The sequence below is a fragment of the Poromitra crassiceps genome (genome assembly GCF_964638095.1).
Source record: "Poromitra crassiceps genome assembly, chromosome: 8".
NCBI lineage: Eukaryota > Metazoa > Chordata > Actinopteri > Beryciformes > Melamphaidae > Poromitra > Poromitra crassiceps.
In genome coordinates this window covers 21,424,283-21,452,099 of record NC_139629.1, presented here as the reverse complement: position 1 = coordinate 21,452,099, position 27,817 = coordinate 21,424,283, and the positions used below count along the sequence as shown (strand labels likewise).

The following is a 27,817-nucleotide window of genomic DNA, read 5'->3' as shown; positions in this document are numbered from 1 at the left end:
CGCGCGCGTGCGTGCGTGCGTGCATGCGTGTGTGTGTGTGTGTGTGTGTGTGCTGTTTTGGGGTCAAAGGTCGGCCTGTTGCTATCATCAGCAAGTCACTGAATCCCTTCAAGCTCCAAGGGCATGTTTATTAGCTCTTTGCGTGTGTGTGTGTGTGTGTGTGTGTGTGCGTGTGCGTGTGCGTGTGCGTGTGCGTGTGCGTGTGTGTGTGCGTGTGTGTGTGTGTGTGTGTGTGTACTGGGGCTTGGCAATCATCAACACCTACAGCAAAAATGTAAGGGAAGTAAGGGAAAATTGAAATGAAAATATTTGCTACCAATACCAAACTGAATTATTATTGTGGGCCCAGCAATCAAGATTTTCATAATTAGTTTGGAATGGACTTTCACAGTAATTATGAAATGAGCTTGTAACAAGCGTGCCATAAACTTCAATATCATTGACATAAATGTTGTCTTTGAGGTTTTAGCGGCTGGGCGTTGGCTGTAGCTCTTTAAAGTTTACAACTAAAGCAACTAAAGAGCTTATAATAATTGTATTCCTGTATTAGTGAGGCTTTGAGAAGACTGCTGATTCAAATGTGCCCCCCCCCCCACCCCCATCATGCATGTGATTTGTTTAAAGAGATAGTTCAGAGATTCCCTAGTTTTGGGGACTTTCACTGTTGTTCCCTCTTTCCCGCAAACAGATTTCCTACAGATAGACTTCTTTTTTCTTTTTCTATTTGGTATTTGCAGTGAATTGAGGGTGAGGAGTGCCAGTGGAGCATCATGTCTCTCAGCTTCCTAAAAAATATCTGGCTTCCAAAAATGAAAAGAAAGACAGGAGAGAGAAAAGAAAGGGCAACAATATGTCACCCAATTTTTCCACAAAGGAACGTGGGCGTATTCCGTGAGGGGTGTAAATTAACCTGTTAGTCCAGAGGCTTTCATAGTGGGAGGCGGGCCTCCCCAGGGGGGCTCCAAACAGTTTCAGCGAGTCTCAGTGAATGGAGGTGAAAAAATATTACATTACTTATCAAAAGGAGATCACGTTACTGTTTCTCCTCCTTTCCCAGAACCAGAAACTCATAAATGCCTTATGACAGTCCTGTTTTTATCTATTTGGTGTCATCTGATGTAGCCTATGTCAAACAGCAATATGAGGAAGCTATCGCGTGGCTCAATTGTTGAGTGTCTATATTGGGTCAAATAACAATCATGATCCCATAGGGCCAGGCATCCAGAAATGTATCCAAATTAAGCAAGTAAACTAAGGTGCGGCAACTTTGTCTGAAGGGAGGCTCCCACTCTCAGACTTTGAAAACTCCAATACATTTTTTGAGCCATAGCCTACTATGCACACAGCATAAACCCCAAAGCCCCATATCAGAATATCATAAATATAGTGATGCAATAAGAGATTAAAAAATCAAAACAAATTATAATAATGTCACTCTAAAGTCACTGAGTAGGCTACAACAGACACACTATAAGTCCCTATTAATATTAGAAATATTATAGGAATTATAGGAATATTACATTGAATTTTAATTAGGATTATCCTATCTAGCCCAAATTTCCACACCTGAAAATACAGTTATATTATATTATATTCTGGTCTGGTCTGGTCTGGTCTGGTCTGATCTGGTCTAGTCAATTTCATTATTTGTCACAAACATGCAGCAGCTAAAAAGCACTTGTGTTTATTAGACATGAAAGCCGATTATGACCCAGGCGTGCGTGGGGGCAGGCCGCAGAGGTGAATAAGCCATCTGATTGGACGCTGGCGTGTCAGGAAGTGTCAGGAAACCAATTGGAAAGGCGCAGGGATTTATCACTGCGTTGACCGTGCGACCTACCTGTCACCACTCTGCACTTTTCTCTCGGAAATGCAATGACGACGAGTCCAAACCAAGTAAACTTTGTTTGTGTCTTGTGCGGGGAAGACTGATGAACGTAGGACAAAGTAATTGTCATCGGGCATAATATGGTATGGAAGAAGTTGAGCACAGGTTATCACAGTTATCTGCACCAGCCCGACGGGAATGACATGTGTTGCTTCAGTATGGAGTGGTTCTGCCAGCGATGCCACAAAGACACTTTGTTTCACTCGGCGCTTCGGTTGCTGCTGTTGATGTCATGTTTGGTAAGTAGTGCACGTTTGTGGAGACTTCTAGAAAAGCTTCATAAAAGCCACTCCATGACGTTATTATTAAGCCATAACAAATTACAGCTGTGGCATCGGATAGGCTCAATTATTTTGAGTTTTAAATGGACTGCTATTATTAAGTTGTTTATGCACGCGTCAAGTGATGCATCTACGCATCGCCATGCCTGACGATGGTGAGCAGCACAAGCAGGGCAGATTATGAATTGGCCAGCGCATCTAGGCCACCTACTCGTTTATTTGTGACAGACGGCCTCAAATAATACGAGGATGAATAATAATACTGCACGCTGTCCAACACGTGGCAACGTATCCAGACGCGAGCAGATAATAACATGGAGCTCTCTCTCTCTCAGCCAGTGCAGAGACCAACTTCACCTTGTTGTCAGACCTGAACTCAGCATGCTAGTGGGGTCCGGGGAGACCACTAGGGCAAGGGTCCTTGTCCAGGGGGTCCCCAGCAAAAAGAGAAATAATTAATTAATTTTTTCCACTATAATTCATAATAATAATCAATATAAATATACATAAATATAATTCATATATTATATATAATGACATTTCAGAATGTATGAATGTTTTGTTCATGGGTTTCATGCACTTTCTAAAAGCTAAAATCTTGTCAGATGGGGGACCTGGACCCTGGGACAAAAGTCTTATCAAATGGGGGTCCAACATCATGGTTTAATTTGTAATCAGTGTGGTTGTCCCTTGCGCCCCCACCCCCACCCCACTCCACCCCCTGCAGCTGCTGTTCCTGTCCGTGTCCATGTACCCCGGGTTGTGGTCCATCGGGGTCCAGCTCCGCTCTGTCTTCACGGGGAGCTACGTACCAGGCCACCACTCTGTCCTGCTCATCAACAGCCCAAACGAACAGGCAGCTAAGGACATTGGCAGGTAAAGGTAGTGATGCTGCCAACCCATGCCAACTTACAGCTTATGTGCACCAGTACACACCACTGTGTCAGAACATGCTGCGTGCGCTGCATTCATCAGTTGGATTATAGTTTTTTCAGGTGGTAAATTGTAACCAAGCATTACAAACATGTGGTTTATTTATTCCATAATGTTGCTGTTTCTGCACAAATGTCACAATTTGAGACTATTCCAAAAAGCTACCCAAACAGCTTTGATATGGCTTGTGATTCACAGAGGAGTTTTGCACTAATGAGTTAAACAATTCCAAACCAGCCAGTCATACGTTTATTTTTTTCTGTGTGTCTAGATGAGAGATACAATCTTGTCAGTGGAGTGCTGTGTTTGCACTCCCCCACTCCTCTGTTGGCATTTTAGCTGCATGTAAATGAGCTCAATCTATTTACCATGTGTCAGGTGAGGAAGTAGCCGCGGTGAGGTTGCCAGATATGTAAAATGGCCTCCCTCCCCCGCCACCTCACCGTTAACGGAGGGGCGCGGCGGCGCTGCTAATAAACTATAATATTGGCTGAGCAGCAACAGAAAACAGTGTGTAATATCTTCTCCTAATACACTGCATATAAAACCCTTCCATGCAAGGGCAGTGTAATGAGGGCCTCAGTTTCATGCTGTAATTGATAAACAGATGCTGGTTTGTAAGCGTTTAATTTTCAGCTTCCTCACGACTCTTTGTGACGCCCCCCCCCCCCTCCATCCCACTTCACTTCACGCTTCACAGGGCTATCATGGAGAGGAGGATGGCAGCCAGTATTAACATTCTCCCCCGGACCTCCACCATGTAAGTTTATGCTCGACCCCAACGTCACTCCATCACGCCAACTGACCCACAAGCACTTAGATTGGGTTTGGTATTGTACCTCACTTGTGCCAGATACACACATTCATACACACACACACACGCACGCACATGCACGGACGCACGCACGCACACACACACACGCACACACACACACACACACACACACACGCACACACACGCGCACACACACACACACACACACACACACACACACACACACACACACACACACACACACACACATATGTGTTGTTAGTGGGGCAGTTAAGCATAACAATTGTGCATTTTGTGATTAAAGCATATCATTTGGTACACATATTGTAGCCAAAAGCATTCCACAAATAATTGGATATGAATGAATGAATGAATTAATTTTGAGAAGAAGAAGAAAAAAGAGAGGAAACACCAGACTGGCAGCCTATATGGAAATTGTAACTGCAAAAAAGTTGTCTGATGTGGATGATGTCAAATCATACAATCATACATTTCTTAGAGATGATCATCGGGCCCTATTCTCCCACAAGCCTTCGGCGCTAAAACGGGCCTTAAACGCAAAAAAACGTGCCTTGCGCCTGTTTTGGGACGATATCAATATGGCTTTAGGCTGCCAAATGCGCTTTAGGCCGAATGGGCGTGGCGCAGTCCCAGAATGGGCCAAAGTGGGCGTGTCGGCGCTAAATACCGGCGTACTGCTATCTTCCGACCTGGCGTTAATTTAGCGCCTTGCGCCTTTGAAAAGCAGGCCTATTCAGTGGGCCAGTTGCGCGGAGCGCTCCCCTCTGGCTCTCTCCCTCCCCTCTGGCTCTCTCCTCTTTCACCCTTCTCTGTGTCACCTCTCTCCCTCTCTCCTCAGTCTGACAGGCACAATACCGACTGTCTCTGACTCCCTCGCTCAGAGTCCCATAGAAAAAATAAGCTGTAACTTCACTGCAATGTGAATGTCCCAAGATGCATTGTGTTTCTCCATTTCGCTACTAAATAGCAACCAAATGAGCCGAAAACCTATATTAAGGGAGGATCTAAATAATGTGTAATGGTAAGACAACCTCCAATTGTAGAACATTTCAATATTGGACCAAATAAAACATCGAAATGAAAACACCACCCTATTTGAAACATATATGTCCTACTGGGGCTATAAATATCCCTTGTCGATTTAACGTGATTTAGATAAGTAACAGCGGAACGCGCTTCGGAAGCTTCTACTGTCATCTGCTATACTGTGATGTCCGCTCCAATAACTTGGCCCTACTCCACATTTAGTTTTACAATAAAAACACATTTATGCAATGACTTTACATAATGTAGGCTATATTTATGTGCATCATCCTTCCTGCAGCAGGCGAGAGAAAATGATATCTTTCTGGACAAACTTTCACCAATCTAATAGGCTATATTTTTCTAGCTGATGCGTTTAGAACATTATTTTCACTTTGATCTTGCTATAGTGTAGCGTTTTTACATGCTTGCAGTATTTCAACTGCAGTTATATTGGTTTGAGAAGCATCATAATATGGAATAATAGCCGATATATGGAGACAGACGGGATGAAGGGAGGTGGGGGGGGGGGGGGGGGGGATCAGAGGCTTGGGTTTCGTCTGGTTTTGCTGGACCACTGGAATGGAGCTTAAAAGGCAAGCATGCGATTCGTTTATTGCACTTATCCAATGAACTGACGGTGCATAATTTTACGCTTAAAAGGCGTGGTTGTAATGGTTGAGGCTGCGTCTAGCGCCAAGACCAAGATATCAAGTGCGCTGGTCCACGCCCACTGATTTGAGCTGCGCCAGGCGCTCGGCCTAGAAACAGCGCCGATGCAACGATAGGGACCGATGAATTCAAATTTGGGACTTTAGAATTGCTGAGAAGCTTCCTTCTATTTCACAATTCAAGACTCAAAATAAGTGATTGCCATACGTACCTGCACAAACCTAACCTCCTGAATTGTGAGATAGAAGGAAGCTTCTGAGCAATTCTAAAGCTCCACATTTTAATTCCTCATCATAAAAAATGTACGATTAATTTATTGACACCAAGATCATCCCTATCAGACTAGTCAACACAACTTTATTGCAGTTACAGTTTCCATTAGCTGCCAGTCTGTGGCTTTTATTGACAATCCATGAGGCCTCCATACCCAATTGTTTTTGGAGTGCCTTTGGCTATAAGTGTACCAAATTATATGCTTTTATCACAAAATGCAATTTTTTTAGCTAAGCTGCCCCACTATGTGTATTCTCTCTCTATTTCTTCTCTCCACTGCATACAGGTTTACCTAGGAAGCCACAATTGAGGTGAACGGGCCGCATGCGAATGCTTTCATCAGTTTTCCTAACAGCAGAGAACAAGAGGCAGTTAGCCTTCAAAGTGCTCCTAGCTTATATGCATGGATTAGCCGTGCCTGTAAATGCATAATCACAGAGGAGTGTGATAGACTGGCTGTGGAGGAGGGAGGGGCTAATCACTAGAGCCCAACCGATACTGGATTTTTGAGGCCGATGCCGGTACCGATATCGGGGAGCAAAAAAATTCCGATATCGATATATCGGCCGATATTCTTTTATTAAATATACACATTATATTACACAATGTTTTTGCAATGATCCTTCAAATATCAAACACTTGACAAAGATATGACTTGACATGACTTGAGATATGTAATGTAGGCACTGGCAGGATATTTTACAGCTTATCAATAAACTTTATTGTCCAAAATGACATCAATGCAATGAAACAGTAAACTTAACTGGGAATTTAATAATTATAAATAACTAGAAATACAAAAACACAAATATAACAAATATAAAATATAACTTGAATTAAGAAAAAAGATCAAATATACAAAATATGTTGTCTATGACTTAAAAAATACAAAATAACATATCGGGCGATACCGATATATCGGTTATCGGCCAATATCGGCAGATAATATCGGTGGACCGATATATCGGTCGGGCTCTACTAATCACAGAGGAGTGTGATAGACTGGCTGTGGAGGCGGGAGGAGGGCGGAACAGAGGACAAACAAATGCAGTGTTAAACCTGTTAGGCCAGACAAAGGGTTAGCCTAAACCTACACTGGATGGCTTGGCTTACGATAGGGGTTGGGGTGGTGGGGTGGATTTCAGTTCTAAAGGTCTTTACACATCAAGAGCGATGCGAAGATACGGCACGGAATTGCGATGCGAGTTTTGACCCACCTGTCAATCACAGCCACAGATCTGTACACGTCGGAAGCGAATTTCTGAAAAATCGACCGTGGTTCGGAAAAATAAACACCGCAATAACGCTCAGCGAAACTTCGCCATTGGTATGCACGGTTGCATTGACTGATATAGGTTTGGAAAATATTATTGACGTGCGAATTAATCGCACGAAAAAAACGCTCCCGATGTGTAAGGACCTTTACTTGGTCTATTTTGGTCGCACACTTTTACTTTTATTTCCATATTCTCAAATGCTGCATATTGCTATTTACTTGACTCAGTGTTCATAAAAACTCCTCGCTGTTCCAATCCATGAGAAAGGCTAAAAGCACAGTGGCGGTTTTGCACCTGACACTTTAAACGCCTGCAGGGAACACTTTGACAGTATCACCGAGGACACTCCTGTCGTTTGGACCAGCTGTCAATCAGTCGCAGGTTGTCACAGATAGCTGTGCATGCTTAGACTGGACACTTTGTGTCGGAAAGAACAGAAGCTTTTACTTGAAATGGAAAGGCTCTGCTCCCCATACCAATGCTTTTCAGCGTCTGATGAATGTCATACATGTGAACACTTCTCATGTCTTGCTATTTTGGTTCTTTAGGTATTATTGGAAAGGGGAAGTCCAAGATGCAACTGAAATTCTGATGGTAAGCTGACTGAAAAAGCCATTTGGCCTCAAGTTTGTAATAAATAAAAAAGTTTGCAAATAGCTGACTTTCCATGATGTTAAACTACAAGCAGAGACAGGGAAGTTGAAATGTCATTTCTGTTGCAGCTGGTGAAAACGAAGACCTCCAAGATCGAGAAAGTCATCGATTATGTGAGGTGGGATTCTTTTGCTTTTTGTATTGATGATTCATTTCTCATTGGAACTGAAATGGTTATAATGATCAGCACAGATTTGGGCTGTAGTGAATATGTATGAATGATATGTCTCATCTCAGATTCAACTTTATTATCCCACATGGGGAAATTAATTTGGTCCAGTGCTCCAGACATAAAAAAAAGCATCCTAAAGTCCACAGTAAAGTGTTGGATAATCATAATATACACACATATACACATATACACGTATACACTCACAATAAGGCAATAATAAAGTCAAAAACAAAGCCCCTACAAAAGCCTGCATGTTATACAGGCTGATAGCCTGTGGGATAAAATGGTTCTTATTTTGACTTGTTTTGAGCTTCTTTTGTAAGAATGTCTTTCCCCGGGTCAGGTTGCTGCTGTGACTGAATTGAGAGTGTAGGGATGGGTACTGTCCTGTAGGATGTTATCTCATTGTGTTTGGTAGCTGTCTCTTGTTCGATACGGATATCATTTTACCTGCAGTCCTGATTTTGCGTTGCAGTCTGGTTCGGTCCTGTTTATGGACATTATCTAGCACACAGATAAGACCAAAAGACAAAACACTCTGAAGTACCGATGTGTCAAACATTTGTCAAATCTGACAGTAAAATGTCTGACTTAAGTGTGTGGGTGTGTCCCTCTCAGGTCAGTCCACCCCTATGCAAACCCAGAGGTCCTCAGCTTCCCAGTGCAGGACGGCAGTCTGGCCTACATGAAGTGGATGGATGAAGCCATTCCAGATGACTGACAGATCATTAAACTGGACCCGATATGACCATGGACTGTGAGTGGAGGAGGACCTGATATGACCCATGGACTGTGATTGGAGGAGGACCTGATATGACCCATGGACTGTGACTGGAGGAGGACCTGATATGACCCATGGACTGTGAGTGGAGGAGGACCTGATATGACCCATGGACTGTGAGTGGAGGAGGACCTGATATGACCATGGACTGTGAGTGGAGGAGGACCTGATATGACCATGGACTGTGAGTGGAGGAGGACCTGATATGACCATGGACTGTGAGTGGAGAGGAGGACCTGATATGACCCATGGACTGTGAGTGGAGGAGGACCTGATATGACCCATGGACTGTGAGTGGAGGAGGACCTGATATGACCCATGGACTGTGAGTGGAGGAGGACCTGATATGACCATGGACTGTGAGTGGAGGAGGACCTGATATGACCATGGACTGTGAGTGGAGGAGGACCTGATATGACCCATGGACTGTGAGTGGAGGAGGACCTGATATGACCCCTGGACTCTGAGTGGAGGAGGACCTGATATGACCCATGGACTCTGAGTGGAGGAGGACCTGATATGACCATGGACTGTGAGTGGAGAGGAGGACCTGATATAACCCATGGACTGTGAGTGGATGAGGACCTGATATGACCCATGCACTGCTTGGACGAGGAATGGAGCCATGTGCACGGGCTTGAAGGCTTGGGATGGAAGGGTTCAGAAGGCGCTCTACATTACAGGACATTCACACTATTACCTTGCCCTGACATTTCATTACTGTAAACCACAGAATGTACTGTGGAGATCTGTGGCTGCTGTCTTTTGAAGAGCCGCACTGTTGGACTTCATGTGCAGATTACTCCAACCTGCACAAGCAATAGACTACTCTGCTTTTGATGAAAGATGCTATTTAGTGCTGCTTTTTATTTATGTATTTATTTTAGATGACTTTTTCAGATTTGGGAAAGATCAAAATGGAGTAATGTGTAACTCACTACATTCCTCTTCCTGTCTATTTTCAGCTTTTACTACAGTTTTAAAATAGTACAGTTTATTTTGTGCTGTGCCATAATGAAGCTATTTCTACAGTACTATAGTAATTAGTATATTATAGCAGTGCATTTTCCACATGGAGTTAAACAATATAACTTCTGATTATCACAATTATATTTCTTCATTTTGGTTTGGTTTTAGTTGCAGAGATTTTGAAAGCCATTCTCAAAAATAACTTTTTAAGATGTATCAAAGTAATACTGTGCTTGGGGTGCACATGGGAAATAAGGACATGATTTGTCCAAAGTATTAAACTGAAAAACAAACAAACAAACAAACACAAATATTGGTTTATGTGTCATGATCTCGGTTTAAATTGTGATTAAATTGCTCTTCTCAGAACAGGCAATAACGACGGACAAAGGCCTCCAGAAAGGGAAGACCTGGTTAGCAGCAGCCAGAAGGTCAGATCATTCTATACACACATACAGGACAAGAGATCCCCCATGTCTAAAGCTGAGGCAGGGGAGCAAAGAAACCCTTTTGCCCAGAAAACATGTACTGTACACGGGTGTTGACATTTTCTTTATTGGTTTGAATGATGTGGATGATGGATACCAGACAAAAAAATGCTTGCCTTGTGTATGTATGGTTTGTACACAGCAGTACGGCTCAAAGGCCATTACAGTAGTACTGAATTTCAGCATTGCTGTATGTTACTCTGTGTTACATTCTGCCATCTTACATAGTCTCAACAGGAAGCTGCACAACTCTATTGAGGATAAATTAACAAATTCAGATGACTCTAGCTGGGTTTCCATCCAAATGTATAGCAACTTTCAATCGAATTTTCAGAAAGTCGGCAAAAGAAAATGCGAAATAACGCGCGTTTCCATCCACTGCTATTTTGCTGCTGATCAGCTGCCAGACCCGATATACAGCTCTGTTAGACACATCTAACGTTATTCATTGAAAGTTTCTTGATGATCTACAAGTAGACAAAGGTACCATAAAACGCAATTTCTGGATTACCAGGTGCGACTCGGCAAGCATAACGTTATAATCCATGGAGCAGATAGTAAGTGAATACAATTTCATTCAATTCCAAAAGTGAGTCGCCTTAAAGTTAATATCCTAGGCCCCGTTCCAATACCCATACTTCCATACTATTTAGTAGGCAAAAAAAGATTTAGTATGTCCCAATACATAGTATGTCAGATGCAGTATGCCAAGAGTACCAGGATGTTGTACTACATCAGCTCCTATTTCGGAGTATGCATCGATGCATGCTTCACCAGCCAATCTTCCCCACAATCCTTTGCGCAGCAGGAAGTTATGTCTTCTTCTTCTTCTAATGTTTTATGGCGGTTGGCAAACAACTTTTTGTGCATTACCGCCACCTACTGGAGTTACGTCGCACTGACTGAGCTGCGTGTTCATGATTGAGATAATTAACTTTAAGAAAGCCTTGAAATATGTTAAAACCAAACAAGCATGGTGTGTACCAAAACATGCATATCTTGATTCCTGTTTAGAACTCTGACTTAATGTTTTTGCTTTATTTATTTTATTTTGTTTATTTGATTGTCTGTTCCAATTTTGTAAATGTTTAGTCTGAATTTTTTGTATAATGTACTGTTTGTTACTGCCAGACTTTGTTTATTGAATAGAAAAAAATAAAAATAATAAAAAAAAAACTCAAATGTGGCGCTGTGGACGTTGGCGGAAGTGAGCAAGAGGTCGGAGTTCAGGAAGCTCACGTGACGACAGATGTAGTGTGTCCCAATAGTATGCATTTTGCATGCATGCTGCACACTACAATCCATACTTTGTGAGGGCAGCGGCAGTACATACTACAAGAAAGAAGTACAAGTATGGGTATTGGAACGGGGCCCGGGTCTTCTTCTGTTTAGCACGGCGGGTATTGTGCTCTTATGCTTTACCGTGTGTAGCCCTATAGTGTGTAGGCTACACGGCATGTCATGTTTTGCAGTGATCAAGGCAAACTGTCTGGTTTTTGAATGGAGAGACAACGAATATCGCTTCATCTGTTTCCACCGCACATTTCGCATTTTCCTTTTATCGATACACCCGACTTTTCCGCCTCCCTCAACCGTGAAAACTGTTTTGCGATATTTGGAGGTTTTTGCGAATTAGGCAGCGTTTCCACTCCGTTTTTTATGCGCGAATTGAAATTTCGCATAAAAACAGGTGGATGGAAACCAGCCTTGAGACAGCACCCAGGGTGATTTGGGGGTAGGGGGTCGGGTTAATGTACATGTTTTTACTGTTAGGGCTGTCCTGCTGTTTACTGCCTCTGTTTCTCTCCCTTTCTTTCTCTCTCCCTTGTCTCTGTCTCCAAATGACTTCATATGAAATAATATTTTCATCGTTCTCTCTAAATGCACCGCTGCTGCAGTCCAGCCCAGGTCTCCCATCTGCACACGACTCATCCAGACAAATAAAAGCGAAATAAACGAACTAATCCAAACTGATGAACTCATTTGTTCATCAGCTCTGGGCTATACATACTAGGGGTGGGGGAAAAAATCGATTCACCTAAGTATCGCGATTTTTAATGTCACGATTTTTTGGATCGATCTTTTATTCCAGAATCGATAATCGCAAATTTAAAAAAAAAAAAAAAAAAAAATTTTTTTTTTTTTTTTTTTTTTTTTTTTTTGGGTGCTTGCAGTCAGGCCACTCACTGAACAGCAGGCCAGGCGCCGCCTACTGGTTTACTAGTGGCTTTATTACTTTATTAGTTAGTCTGAAGTAATAATTACACTTCAGGGTTAAAGTGGGTGCATCTCATTGTAAAATTGGACCCAAATCTGGCTTCAAACGGCCCAAATTTCACGCGCGTTGGCCCATATCGGCCTGGCCTGCTTGGTATCTAATGCCCGGCCTGAATTATGATCCCAGTCCGCCCCTGTTTTTAACTATATCGCCCAGCCCTACTCATGATATATAATATACAGTCTCTAGTGTATGATTCAACTTTTCCCATGTTCTAATCTAGTGTAAAAAAGCAAACAAACTGAAAAAAGAAAAGAAAAAAATAAACAAAAATCGCAATAAATCGTAATATCGAATCGCAATAATCGTAGAATCGCAATAATCGTGAATCGCAATATATATCGAATCGGCACCAAAGTATCGTGATAGTATCGAATCGGGAGATAAGTGAATCGGCACAGCCCTAATACATACACCTTGGGAGCATCACAGATTAGAGTCTTGTTTTTCCTCCTTTCTTGCTTTCACAGATATTGATTGGAACTGAGGTAACAAATGAGGTTGCCTTTAAATGTCCTATTAATTAAAGCCTAACAGCTGCTTTAATCTTTGTCATCTAAAACACCACCAATCAGTCACTTCGACCATCCTAGATTGGGGGTTATATACAGAACGTGCTTAGCAAAGTGAAACAGATTTGGGCCCTAGGCCAGTCTGCAGAAAGGGTTTCCGCCCAGCATGAGGGCACAACAAAGGAAGTGCAGACATGGTTAAGTCTGTGTTGTGTCTGCAGAGCCGCCATAATCCTCCCCACCAGGTCAGGACATCGAGCTTTTCAAAGTGGGAGGCGGGCCTCCGCAGTGGGGCTCCAAACAGTTTCAGGGGAGGCTCAGCGAATGGAAATGGAAAATTATTACATTAATTCCCAGAGTTGCGAACAAATAAATGCCTTCAGACCGACAAAAGGGCATTTGGTGGCAGTTGTCTGACACAGCTCTGTGTGTGTGTGTGTGTGTGTGTGTGTGTGTGTGTGTGTGTGTGTGTGTGTGTGTGTGCGTGCATGTGTGTGTGTCCATACTTTCAGTGCTCACATGGATGCGTCCGTGTACATATTTACAGTGTGTGTGTGTGTGTAAATGTTGTGTGTTAGCATGCCAAACATTATTGGTGAGTAATGAGTGACCACTTACACCATTTGAAATACTTATTGTGTTATTGTACTTCATAATAGACCCTTTTCACGGGGGGCATTTTGTGTCAAAAAGGCAGGGTAAACACAGGTACAAGCAAACCACTAATGAGGGTTTCCAAATTCCAATCATGGAAGTTTGAAACCCTAATTAGTGTTTTGCTTGCACCTGTGTTTACCCTGCCCTTTTGACACAAAATGGCCCCCGTGAGAAGGGTCTATTGCAAAATGAAACAGTATTGTGCCATTTGACTAAAAGTTCACTAGAGGGTGCTGTTTCAGTACATATAGAATACACAATACTGCACAACCACATGTGAATTATTTACAATAAGAAATAAGTAATGAGTGTCTGTCAATAAGCTGTCTCTGTCAGGGTCAGCCTTGTGTATAGTGAACTCCTCTGAGGATTACCAGGGTCCAATACCACTTCCCTATATAATGTTAGTATGTAATAGTGGCTTCGCCAAGGAACAAACACACTGATTAGCGTAGCACAAATCACTATACTGGACTTAATCAGATACACATTTTTGGAGAATTGCAATATAGCCTTTCACACTGCACTTCGCCCCAGGCTAAGGGATTCTGTTAACATAATCCTCTAGTGAGCTGTGAGCCATCCACACCCACGGCATAGCCTACTCTTTACCTGGGTTAAGATAGCCCTGTGTTATGAGGGCTAGTGTGGAAAGCCCTGAAGTGGGGAGGACCCCCAGGGGTCCTTGAGGGGGTTCCAGGGCCCGGGGGTCCCCAGCAAAAAGGCTAATAATTTATTTTCACTAGAATTCTAACCATAAGTAAATTAATGACTATTTTGGTAATGGGGTTCTTTTATTTTTAATTTTGGGGGCATTTGGGCCTTTATTGGATAGGACAGTAGGCAGGACAGGCCCAGGAGAGTGGGAGGGTCATCACAAAAGCTCAAATCTCATCAGATGTGGGACCCTGCATGGGACAACATCTTATCAAATGGGGGTGGTCTAATTTGTGTTAGGTTACGTCAGAGTGTGAATTTCATCATTTTAGGGGCAAGGCCAACTGGCCTTTGGTGTCGCAATGTCTTTTAGGGCACAAGGCCACGTACCAGGGCACAAAAGCAATTGCTCTATTGACATCGTGAAGAGTGATTTCTATTAAATGTGTGTTGAAATGAGTTAATGACACATCCTTTGCATAGGGCAGGCTACATTAAACTGAGACCACTGACACTTTTAAAGCAACTGACAGTAGCAGGCTGGTAGCAGCAAGAGCTCTGCCAAGGTGGCCTTAGGGATCTCAGGGCACCACGGCCAGAGGGAGGGGCAACGGAGGCCATGGTCTCCATGTAATTGCCACGCTTGGTTAGAGTCCTTCACATGAAACAGTTTGAGAAGCACTGGCCTATGGGATTTCACTTCTCGTTAAATGACCCCACCTCCCCACCACCACCATGCACAGCACTTTATTATGTTACCGTTGAATGGTTTTCATGATATCTGACGGACTCTTGGTATCACTGTATAGTATCAGTCAAAGCATCATTGGTTGAGGTGGTGAATAAAGAATTCCCATACAGTTCCACATTCAGCCCGTGTAAACCCAGTGAGAGACATATGGGCGACTCTTAGTTTTTGCTGTGTGTCATTATATTCTCCGTGGGGTGCAGAGTTGGGAACAGGATAATTAAGAATTGGCCGCAAGAAGCAGACGCTGATGGCTTGCTCCCACTGAGTCTGTTAATAAAATGAGGATAATGATGGCAGAGAAATCAGAAGATTAATCTGAAGTGTCCTCTGCTTTGATCTTAATCTGATATCGTTTGACCAAACGTATGAAATAATACAGACATGCAAGCTTGTACATGTACGCACACACACACACACACACACACACACACACCAAACCACTGCCATCTGATCTGCTGAGGCATTTGTACATTCATACCATACAGTTAGAATGCTTGTATTTACATTGTATATAATTATTTATCATGTTATGAATATAATTCTGATGTAGTGTGGCATCACTGCGGCTTGTAAATGAGACCAACCATGCAGTCATGAAAGTATTGTAGCCTTTGTGAATACCTGCAGCAGGATGATAGCAGCAGCATTGAGGTCAATGACTTTGGAAGGCTGCTGAGAATCTGTCACCCCATACCGCTGACTGGGCAGTTAAGGTGCGCTGCATTGGACAGGAGGTATATTGATGGGTAGAGGTGAGCACTGAAAATACTGTACAACTTTTCACAGCCTAATCAGGCAATGTGTCACTATACCTGCCTTTTTACAAATGCAACGGTGACGTGATCCAATTGGATTTCTCAATTTCTTTCTTTTAATGGGATATTTTATCTCCATAATTCATATGTGCAGTTCAGCAAGCATCTATTCCATTTTTTTAGTGTAATTTCACTAGGGTTTCACCATCTGCAGTTGTCTGAACCAATTATTTAAATATATGAATTATTGAATCTCACAATCTAACATTTGAAGTAATCAAACACCAGCCACACGTTATTAATTTGATTGCTGTTGAATGCAGTTGTAATTTTTGCAGTCAATAGTTGCTCCCAAATATACTTGTCAAATTTGAAAGTGAGTAATAAGGGCATGTGTGACTTCTTTTCTTTCTCTCACATGTAATGTGTCTCATTCATCACCAATTCTGCTTCAAGGTGTCAGGTTGGACCTGTCTGTGCAATGGCCCAAATTGGCAATGTGACTTGAAAGATCAATCAGAATCAGAATCAGAAAGATTCACAAAAGCTTGTTTAGACGTTTTATTATTCAGCAGGTGCTTGCAAGCAAAAATGAAGACAGTTAATTGACCCATATATTATCATCATTTAATCTCATGCAGTCAGTTCCAACTGCAGGCCTTTGCTATCATACAAGTAGGCCTATCTAAAATTATTTTGAGTTGAGATAGGTGTTGATTGGGATGTTTTCTTTCTTTCTTTCTTTCTTTCTTTCTTTCTTTCTTTCTTTCTTTCTTTCTTTCTTTCTTTCTTTCTTTCTTTCTTTCTTTCTTTCTTTCTTTCTTTCTTTCTTTCTTTCTTTCAACACCTGCACTGCTGAAAACGCCCTGGGGGCGGTGCTCTTTAAGTTGAGGGCGTTTACTCCTGATTGAGTCAATTAGCTACAATGGCGGATTGCGCAAACTTTTCTTTCTTCTAAGACACGGTGACGTAGAGGATTATGTCAGGTAAATGCATTTACATAATGGCAATTCATCGTTATAAACGTGTGTAATGACAGGTCGGGTGTGTAATATGTGCAGCTAGCGTACATTTCTCTCTAGTAAAATGTCTGGCGTTCACATGTTTAGACAGCGTTGCCTGTAGACAGTCTCTAGCCTTTGTCAGGGCTACTGACTGCCTTTCCGAAGCCCTGCCACTCCGAACGTTAACTTCCATTATTCGGACTGGCGGTCGTTCACCTTAGAAGCCACAATGCCGACCTTAGGTTTAGGCGTGGGGGTGGGAGAGGTTAGGTTTTGGGTTAGGGTCTGGGGGAGGTTAGGTTTAGGCATGGGGGGAGGTTAGGTTTGGCGTGAAAAACGGGGAATATAGAACCCGGGGAACAGAGACATGATCCCTTTCTGAGTGCCGAAATTTCGGAGTGGCAGAACGTCGGAGTGGCAGCACGTCGGAGTGGCAGCATGTAACCCTTTGTCAGTATCATGCTGCTGCTACTTAGCTAGTTAGTGACTTGTTAATTTAGTAGGTCTAGCGTTACCTAGTTTGCCTATTATCACAAATGCTGACAAGTGGCCTACTTCGAAAGGCTATCAAACGTTATAGCTAACGTGTGCAACAACTTCAGGTCGGGTGGGGCGCACTGTGCACACGGTATATTGAAGTGAGCCATATGCTAATTTAGCTCCATGATAATGCTAACGTTAGCTGGTCGGTTGGTTGTTTGCAGGCTCTCACTTCTCGCACAGTTGAAGCTGAGCCACGAGTGGATTTGTCACAGGTAAATGAGAAAATAGGGACCGCACTCGAAGAATATCGTTTTAATTTTCTTTAGCAACAAAACGTTTTCGGCCGTCCGGCCTTCATCAGTGTGCAAATGCAGAATAGTTGAAACAGACAGGTCTTAACTAGGCTGTGGCTGACAACATGACAGGTGGGCACAATCAGTAATTAGCACAGTTGATGGGTAGACTTTATGTCACACATGACCATGAATGCGTAATGGCTATTGTAAACTGTTCTTCATGTGTGGTGTGTGAGTCAAGGATCACACTGTGAACTGATTACTAGTTTTAATAGCGAGAGTTGCGTGCAGATACATTGGCATGTGATAACGACCGCTACATCTACATCCTTTCCCTTTAGCTCAGAACAGTCTTTAGAAAACAACCAAATTAGACTTTAGACTTAGACCTAATAGCTAACACAAATCAAGGTGGATTAATATATCACTTTGACGGATGAGCCTATTCATAACACTGTCACCATAAGTGCATAGAAATTTAGTGCAAATATTCAGTAGGCATAACATTTTCAAAACATCAACATCCAATACTTCACAGTATACAGATTATATATTTTTTTCTTTCACAACAGGCATTGCATAACATTTTCTTTTCTTTCTTTCTTTCTTTTTTCAACTAGCAGTGTATCATTTTTTTTATTTTCACTGCGTATATTTCGGGTTTGGTCTGCAGGTGCAACCTAAACGTGTTGTTTAAAGGTCCCATTCCGTGCAAAAGCTGTTTTTACTTGTAAATGCATATATACTGCTGTCAGCCCTCCCTGTAATGAGTGGTCACACGCTCAGAACTGCCACAGTTGGATTTGTCCCTATCCAGCGTCACCCTGCAGTCTCCTCCAAGCCACACCCCCAAACGCGTCGTTTGCCGAGAGGGGAATTGGCTGGGAATTGGGACGTCACGAGCTTCCTTCTGCATACTGCGCGCGTGTATCTCACACAAGCTATCTGCACCATTTTGTCTATAGCCACAAAATTAACACTTCTAGCTGGAGCAACGCCGGCTGTACGTGATCCAGCAGCTGCGGAGGTGCATTCGGTAAGTCTAGGCATTTTGAGATGTCCTCTTTAGCGTAGTAACCGTTAAGTTAACGATAACTCGCAACCTAGCGTGCTGGTCCACAGACGCTAATCTGATTGGCCGCTGGGAGCCTGGGGCGGGCTCTTCCCCAGCGACCAATGGGAGCTGTTGGTTCTGAATAAATTAGCAAAACCAACCATTCTTGGGACGCGACGAGATGAGGAAGGGACAACTCCGTCACAGCAAACGGGCTTGCTGTATTTTCGACAGATTAATCCAGAATCATGTTTTGTGGACCAGAGACACACGTTTTTAAGAGGTTACAGCTGCACGAATTGGGACCTTTAAGAAATTTACCACGAGAGGAAGGGGGTTGTGGCCACATTTACCACTGGTACAGGGTTGTGGCACGAGGCAATAGCTACCACATAATATAAAAAATACACAATTGTAACATTCAATTCATTTATTTACAATCATTACTGGTTTCAGAATACATTTATCCTTCCGCCACAGAATATAGTTCCATTGACAGTCCCAGGTTCACTCCGTGACAACTCAAGCTCAGCCAGTTCTCTCTCCCCAATTTCACCATGTCGTTCTTTGTTCACTTCACCTTCATCTTCATCTAACCACTGCTCAAAACTCAATCCACCCAGTAAATCAAACGTTACTACGAAATCGGACATTTCCTTGTTAGAGATTTTTAGGGATGGCATTAGCTCGGGAGGTAGAGCAGGTCGGCCAATGACTCAAGGGTTGGCGGTTCGAATCCCGCTCCCTTCCAGCTGTTGTCGTTGTGTCCTTGGGCAAGACACTTAACCCTCATTGCCTCGTATGAATGGGTATGAATGTCTATGAATGTTGGTGGTGGTCGGAGGGGCCGTAGGCGCGAAATGGCTGCCACGCTTCCGTCAGTCTTCCCCAGGGCAGCTGTGGCTACATCACCCGTAGCTTACCAGTGTTGGGGGTAACTAATTACAAAAGTAACATATTACATGTAATATATTACTTTTAACAGTAACTCAGTAATATAACTTATTACTTATAGGATTTCAGTAATATTATACCAGTTACTTTGTCAAGTAACTCAAGTTACAAATTGAGTTTTTATTTTATTTATCAAAGCACATATTTAAATAAAGGTAGCCTATAATCATATCATTTCCTTATCAAACTGTGTGTTTTTATGCAAACAACCACTATAGATGACAATAACAAAGGAAAAGAATAACATTTAGAATTTTGTATTGTTTACACTGACTTCAAGGCGCAGCGATGTCATTCTGCTGGTGCTGTTGTTTTGGGAGAAAGTAATGCAAAAGTAGTGTAATAAGTAACAAGTTCCTCTACACAGACAGTAATATTGTGAAGTAACTTATTACTTTCAAATGAAAGTAACTAGTAATATGTAGTATATTACAGTTTGAAAGTAACTTGCCCAACACTGTAGCTTACCACCACTGGTACGAATGGTGTGAATGAATAATGATTCCTGTGAAGCGCTTTGGGTGTCTAGAAAAGCGCTATATAAATCCAATCATTATTATTATTATTATTATTTGTAGACTGACAGGCTAACAGTGGGCGGAGTCAGCACAGGTGTTCTTCATTCATCAGGGAGCGGAGTGATACTGCGGTTGGAGCCGAACTGTAGATTGTTGGCCTATTTACCACTGTTGCTAGCCAATCAGAATCCAGTATTCACTCATGCTGTTGTAGAAGTACTGTTTATTACTGTTCCCAGTGCTCAAGCGTGTTGTGGGCGCAGGGCGAGGAGGGGAAGCGCCCTGTGGTCGTATGGCGTTTGGCTCAGGACTGTGCGGTGTGGGGGGAATACAGTCCATAGTGGAGGGGCTGGTGACCAGGGAGTCCGGGTCCTCTGCTTGGAGCGGTGATGGCGGCTCTCCAACGCGAAGGATGTGGCGTCGGTTCCTCCTGTATGTCCTTCCATTGGACTGGATGATGTAGGAGCGTGGCTCCGTGCTCTTTTCCTGTACAGTCCCTAGTTTGTCGTATCCGTTTGGAGTCTGCAAACGCATCACTTGTCCCTCTGATAAAGGCTGTAGTGGGTGGCTCGACTTGTCATAGGGGCGCTTGAGAGTGAGTCTTTTGTTAAGGAGTTGGGCGTTGACTTGCTGGGCACATTTTGGGGTCGGTTCCAGTAGTTTGGTGCTTACTGGAATGGCTGCGCGTGTCTGTCGTGACATCAGACGTTCAGCTGGGGAGCCCAGTGTTGAATCACGGGGAACATTTCTGAGGTTGAGAAGGTTGAGGAAAACATCGCTTCCATCCCTGTGCGACTTCTCCATCAGCTGCTTGGCACTGCGCACCGCTCTCTCTGCAAGCCCCTTTGATTGGGGATATTCAGGGCTGCTGGTGGTATGCACCAAATCCCATTGTTTGGCAAAGTCCTTGAAATGCTGACTGGTGTACTACCTAGCATTGTCAGAGAAGAGAGTGTGCGGCATGCCATGGACTGAAAAGTGTCTCTTTAGCTTGTTGCAATTATGACACTGTTGTCCGAAAGCTGGACACTTTTCCCGCTTAGCAGCATGACTACCTCCACAGTTGTTGCATCTTGTGATGGCCTGGGAGAATGGCTGTGGTTTTGACTGGGGCTTTCTGCCTTGAAATGGCCTCACTGCATCGACACTGGTGGCTTGTGTGGCTAGCGTCTTGCTATTTTCTTCTGTCATCTCATGGATTCGACAGAGTGAGATTGCTTTGGCAAGTGTTAGTTCACTATCTCTCAGCAGAGATTTTCTTAAAGAGTCACTAATAATGCCACACACAATTCGGTCACAGATTAGCTCGTCAGTCAAATCTCCAAAGTGGCAACTTTTTGCTTTCATCTTCAGATCACTGAAAAATGAGTCGATACCCTCACCTTGCTTCTGGTTTCTCGAGTGGAATGTGTGTCTTTCCATTGTCCTGTTGCTTTGGGGATTGCAGATCTCTCGAAACTTCCTCTTCAAACCCCCCGGGTCCTCCCTGGACTCCGCACGGGCAAGCACTGCTCCGTCGTCCCCGGGTGCACGCACCTCCGCTGCATAAACAAATGAACACTTCCGCTCAATTGCTTCTGGTCCAGCGAGGTTAAGGAGTATATAAGCCTTTGTCTTCGCAGGCTTGTCATAATGTGCTGCTGCAACAAAAATATCATACTCCCTCTCGAAGTTTTGCCAGCTTTCTGCAACGTTTTCATCAAAAACAACGGGGTCCGGTCTGCGAAAGCCATCCGCCATGTTGTCTGATTATCGTCTCGTCTCTCCCCGGCAAAAAGAAAGGTTGTCAGGCGAAAAAAAATACTCACACAGGCGATGAGTTCGTACCTATTCTGACACCATGTAAACTCTTCTTCATGTGTGGTGTGTGAGTCAAGGATCACACTGTGAACTGATTACTAGTTTTAATAGCGAGAGCTGCGTGCAGATACATTGGCATGTGATAACGAACTGGCTACACGCTACTGGTACTCGGACACAAGCCGGGCTAGAGGCACGCTGATAGGCTTAGCTTGTAAACACTACGGCGGCTCACAGTAGATAAACATGACATGCGATTATCAAATCATCTACAGCTATGGTGGTGATACGATTATATCCTGGATAAATACATTATGCAAACATATATACATATTACAAAACAACATTTAAACATTTAAAAATCTGTATGGGAATCAACTGTAGCACATTGGGAGTATCAGGTTGTATAGAACTAGGGCTGTGGCGATTCACTTATCTCCCGATTCGATACTATCACGATTCTTGGGTGCCGATTCGATTTATATTGCGATTCTTAAGTATTGCGATTCTACGATTATTGCGATTCGATATTACGATTTATTGCGATTTTTGTTTATTTTTTTCTTTTCTTTTTTCAGTTTGTTTGCTTTTTTACACTAGATTAGAACATGGGAAAAGTTGAATCATACACTAGACTAGAGACTGTATATTATATATCATGAGTAGGGCTGGGCGATATAGTTAAAAACAGGGGCGGACTGGGATCATAATTCAGGCCGGGCATTAGATACCAAGCAGGCCAGGCCGATATGGGCTAGGGATGGGCATCGAATTTCGAATTTTCGAATAATCGTTGTTATTATCAAGGTCGACTTTTATTATTGAAATTCGAAATTCGAATTTTTTTTTTTTTTTTTTTTTTTTTTTTTTTTTTTGAGTGAAATGTTGCATTGTCTCCCCTGATTCTAAGTATAGTCAAATCGCTTGGTTTGAGCAAGTAAAACAATTTTTATAAGCATTTTAAGCAAGGTTTATGGAAAAATTAATGGCAGATGAAATCCCATGAAGAGGGAGAGGGGGTGACTTTGGCACCCCTTTGGCACTCAGACCTGAGCCTACTAAATATTTAATGAACCACTCATGATTGTCAAAACTGTTTTTTATTTTCGAAAATGTCAATGTCATGTAACATGTTCTTTACTTCAGTGGTGCAATGCTTGTTTGAGCTAAAAATCCACAGCAGAAGCTTTTTATATTAATTAATAAAGCCGTAGACTTAGAATCAGGGGAGACAATGCAACATTTCACTCACAAAAAAAAAAAAAAAAAAAATTTTTTTTTTATTTATTTATTTTCGAAATTCGAATTAAATTCGAATTTGGCCAGCGAATTTCGAATAGTGTTTTTGCTAGAAATGCCCATCCCTAATATGGGCCAACGCGCGTGAAATTTGGGCCGTTTGAAGCCAGATTTAGGCCGTTTGAAGTCCAATTTTACAATGAGATGCACCCACTTTAACCCTGAAGTGTAATTATTACTTCAGACTAACTAATAAAGTAATAAAACCACTAGTAAACCAGTAGGCGGCGCCTGGCCTGCTGTTCAGTGAGTGGCCTGACTGCAAGCACCCAATTTTTTTTTTTTTTTTTTTTTTTTTTTTTTTTTTTTTTAAATTTGCGATTATCGATTCTGGAATAAAAGATCGATCCAAAAAATCGTGACATTAAATATCGCGATACTTAGGTGAATCGATTTTTTCCCCCACCCCTATATAGAACCGTTCATAAATCAGTGTACTAGTCATTATTGATAGACGAGTGTTTACAGATATAGGCTATGTCTCCAGCTACAGGAATGGAGTCAAATTAAACTCTTCGTTCATACCAGCAGGAAACATGGATTGGAGCCGATTAATCCATATACATTCCCGCTGCAAAAGGAGCTGTTCATGGTTACCACTAGGGCTGTGCCGATTCACTTATCTCCCGATTCGATACTATCACGATACTTTGGTGCCGATTCGATATATATTGCGATTCACGATTATTGCGATTCTACGATTATTGCGATTCGATATTACGATTTATTGCGATTTTTGTTTATTTTTTTCTTTTCTTTTTTCAGTTTGTTTGCTTTTTTACACTAGATTAGAACATGGGAAAAGTTGAATCATACACTAGAGACTGTATATTATATATCATGAGTAGGGCTGGGCGATATAGTTAAAAACAGGGGCGGACTGGGATCATAATTCAGGCCGGGCATTAGATACCAAGCAGGCCAGGCCGATATGGGCCAACGCGCGTGAAATTTGGGCCGTTTGAAGCCAGATTTGGGTCCAATTTTACAATGAGATGCACCCACTTTAACCCTGAAGTGTAATTATTACTTCAGACTAACTAATAAAGTAATAAAGCCACTAGTAAACCAGTAGGCGGCGCCTGGCCTGCTGTTCAGTGAGTGGCCTGACTGCAAGCACCCAAAAAAAAAAAAAAAAAAAAAAAAAATTTTTTTTTTTTTTTTTTTTTTTTTAAATTTGCGATTATCGATTCTGGAATAAAAGATCGATCCAAAAAATCGTGACATTAAAAATCGCGATACTTAGGTGAATCGATTTTTTCCCCCACCCCTAGTAGGGCTGTGCCGATTCACTTATCTCCCGATTCGATACTATCACGATACTTTGGTGCCGATTCGATATATATTGCGATTCACGATTATTGCGATTCTACGATTATTGCGATTCGATATTACGATTTATTGCGATTTTTGTTTATTTTTTTCTTTTCTTTTTTCAGTTTGTTTGCTTTTTTACACTAGATTAGAACATGGGAAAAGTTGAATCATACACTAGAGACTGTATATTATATATCATGAGTAGGGCTGGGCGATATAGTTAAAAACAGGGGCGGACTGGGATCATAATTCAGGCCGGGCATTAGATACCAAGCAGGCCAGGCCGATATGGGCCAACGCGCGTGAAATTTGGGCCGTTTGAAGCCAGATTTGGGTCCAATTTTACAATGAGATGCACCCACTTTAACCCTGAAGTGTAATTATTACTTCAGACTAACTAATAAAGTAATAAAGCCACTAGTAAACCAGTAGGCGGCGCCTGGCCTGCTGTTCAGTGAGTGGCCTGACTGCAAGCACCCAAAAAAAAAAAAAAAAAAAAAAAAAAAAATTTTTTTTTTTTTTTTTTTTTTTAAATTTGCGATTATCGATTCTGGAATAAAAGATCGATCCAAAAAATCGTGACATTAAAAATCGCGATACTTAGGTGAATCGATTTTTTCCCCCACCCCTAGTTAAGTGGTTAAAATGCTCTCCTACCAGTCTCCGACATCCGATCGGAGATCCGAAGATATGATAATCTCCCTACGGAAGCCAGTAGTATAGGTGGGGATGTTAAAATGACATTCCTGCGTGAAACAACCGTTTTTAAAAGCACAGTCTTAAGCCTCATCTCCAGTGGCCAGCAGCTCTCCTACTCTACAGGAGAGAAAACCCTGTGCTCGTGCTCCTCCTTCATTTGCTGGCAGAAACTCCGCCGGGTGATGCGAAATGCGTCGGATGACATTTTTCATTTGGCATAATATACTGACATTAATAGTACAAAGCTGGTTGCAAATCAGCAAAGTAGGCTAGCTCTTTAACTTTCGCAGTTATGTTTTCACACTTTCCTCTTAGTTCTTGGTTTGGCGTAATAAAAATCTCTGCATCTCATCTTTTCATTGCCATTCCAGTGGACACTCAGGACATCTCTAATTATTTCTCTGCTTCTCAACGTGCCCTTATGGTTTCCGTCTTTTCTGTCTCACATCATGACCGCTCGACTGTTGTGGCGTGGCGTCATTATTATCGGTTTGGACAATCTCAGAATATCAATGCAAAGCTGCGTGACGCATGCCCTCTAGAGGCTGTTTAAAAGCACTAGCAATATTCTCTATGCTGCTGACATTATGACCTAATGGCATTGGTGTCTGAATACATTTTTTATGGCAAATGCAGTGTGTCTCAATGAGCTTATAGCCTCCACTAGTAACGGATGATGTCACCACCAAATGTATTTTCAGATGATTGGCTAGGTGTGTGTGTGTGGCGGGTTGAGCGTGAAAATAGTTCTGACCTTGAAAATAGCAGTTCTTTTTTCCTTGACTTTTTCCGTCTGCTCAGCAGTGCTGCTGTGTGTGACTGTTGAATGCGCAGAGTGAGAGTTAAGATCCTAATCACTCTCTGGCTGTGACAAAGTCCCATAACCTTCAGATCACTGAGCTCATTATGCCTGGAATGGACCTTCTCAACCCAAAGCCACAGCCAATCACCAACAGGCTAATGGAATTGCATTACCACCCTAATCTAATGAATTCATCCTCTACCAAATGTCATTGCATGGTTCGCTCACTTTGCTGCAATTAGCACCATCCCATTCCTGAGGAATCTCACAACACGGCTAGCTGGTTCTGGTTCTGACCTACACTGTGCTAGCAACTGGTTGTCTTGTGAAATTAATAATTTTTAGAGACACTTTAGGCTGGATGTTGGTTATTTGATGAGCTAAAAGAAATAGCATGTCTATGAAATTAATATGAATGTTTCTAAAGGTGACAGTTTTGTAGTGCCGTCTTGAGTGTGTGTGATGCAGATAATTATCTTTCAGATCATGTGCTGTAAAAACATCTAAAGTATATACATTTTGCAGGGTTTCATTAAAAAGTTTAATTAAAAAATCAAATACAGTAATTTTAGGACTTAAAAATGTCTTAAATACTATTTTGACAGGTATTAAAAATTAATTGGATTATGAAGTTAACGTTACCTTTATAAAGTTGTATTTATTTCAGTCTCGCTTTTTTACATGTGATTTTGGGGGGAAATTGTATTGATCACAATGTGTAAAAAAAACCAAGGAAAGAGCATATCATTAAGTAACCACTAATACAAAATGTGCAGTGAGCCCGGTCAGAATTGATCAGGGCACAACCAGCTTGTGTCCTTATGTGGTGTCTAGTCTAGGCTAACATTACTTTAATCTAAAATGGATAAGTGCAAGTTCAAAGAGATCTGGCTCGAGAAATGTAGTGCTTGGTTAAAGCCGGTTGAAACAAAGTAACACATTTAAATCCCCTCCGCACCTTGTGCAAGAAAAAGCTTGAAATTAGGAGCATTTGGGTATAAAGGTATTAGAGTCAGATGGGAAGTCTGCAAAAACATAAAGCCACCAGAAAAAGCTAGCATCATCACCCCATACTGTCTCACTTGGGGAGCTCCCAGCACGAGCCCACTCTGCACCTTCCTACAGCATCTTGATCTATGACAAGATGAACAGCAGAGCTGCTCCTTCATATCCTTCATACACGTTTTGCCAGTATGGAAATATACAGTAGTAGGTCTTAAATTGTATTCATAATGGCCTTAGAAGTTAAATTTAACTTTTGGATAAATGACACCAGAAATATGCATGTGCTTGAAATAAATAATTTACCCAACGCTCGCATTTTAAAGTCCACCTGTTTTCAATGGCTGAACACACACTAGAAGCGTTATGAGGCGCGTCAAACTGAGCATGCACTAGAAGCGTTATGAGGCACGTCAAACTGAGCACGCACTAGAAGCGTTATGAGGCACGTCAAACTGAGCACGCACTAGAAGCGTTATGAGGCACGTCAAACTGAGCACGCACTAGAAGCGTTATGAGGCACGTCAAACTGAGCACGCACTAGAAGCGTTATGAGGCACGTCAAACTGAGCACACACTAGAAGCGTTATGAGGCACGTCAAACTGAGCACACACTAGAAGCGTTATGAGGCACGTCAAACTGAGCACGCACTAGAAGCGTTATGAGGCACGTCAAACTGAGCACGCACTAGAAGCGTTATGAGGCGCGTCAAACTGAGCACGCACTAGAAGCGTTATGAGGCACGTCAAACTGAGCACGCACTAGAAGCGT

The 27,817-nt window shown here is 42.4% G+C and overlaps 1 protein-coding gene across 1 annotated transcript; it reads left to right on the top strand.

Annotated features, from left to right (window-relative positions):
* The first annotated feature begins 1,928 nt into the window (after window positions 1-1,928).
* LOC310781002 (protein CutA homolog) lies at window positions 1,929-8,724 on the top strand. The gene is made up of 6 exons (XM_083641537.1): window positions 1,929-2,127; window positions 2,897-3,045; window positions 3,803-3,862; window positions 7,692-7,737; window positions 7,866-7,915; window positions 8,588-8,724. Exons 1-6 carry the CDS (start codon window positions 1,969-1,971, stop codon window positions 8,688-8,690), a joined length of 567 nt encoding a protein of 188 aa, XP_083497663.1. The 5' UTR covers window positions 1,929-1,968; the 3' UTR covers window positions 8,691-8,724.
* Window positions 8,725-27,817: the final 19,093 nt, after the last annotated feature.

What these genes read in the sequence shown, in the direction of transcription:
- LOC310781002 (XM_083641537.1), top strand. Translation starts at nt 1,969, where the DNA reads ATGGTATGGAAGAAGTTGAGCACAGGTTATCACAGTTATCTGCACCAG. An exon ending in CTCCCCCGGACCTCCACCAT is followed by an intron (nt 3,863 to 7,691) that starts GTAAGTTTATGC and finishes TTGGTTCTTTAG; the next exon opens with GTATTATTGGAAAGGGGAAG. An exon ending in AAAGTCATCGATTATGTGAG is followed by an intron (nt 7,916 to 8,587) that starts GTGGGATTCTTT and finishes TGTCCCTCTCAG; the next exon opens with GTCAGTCCACCCCTATGCAA.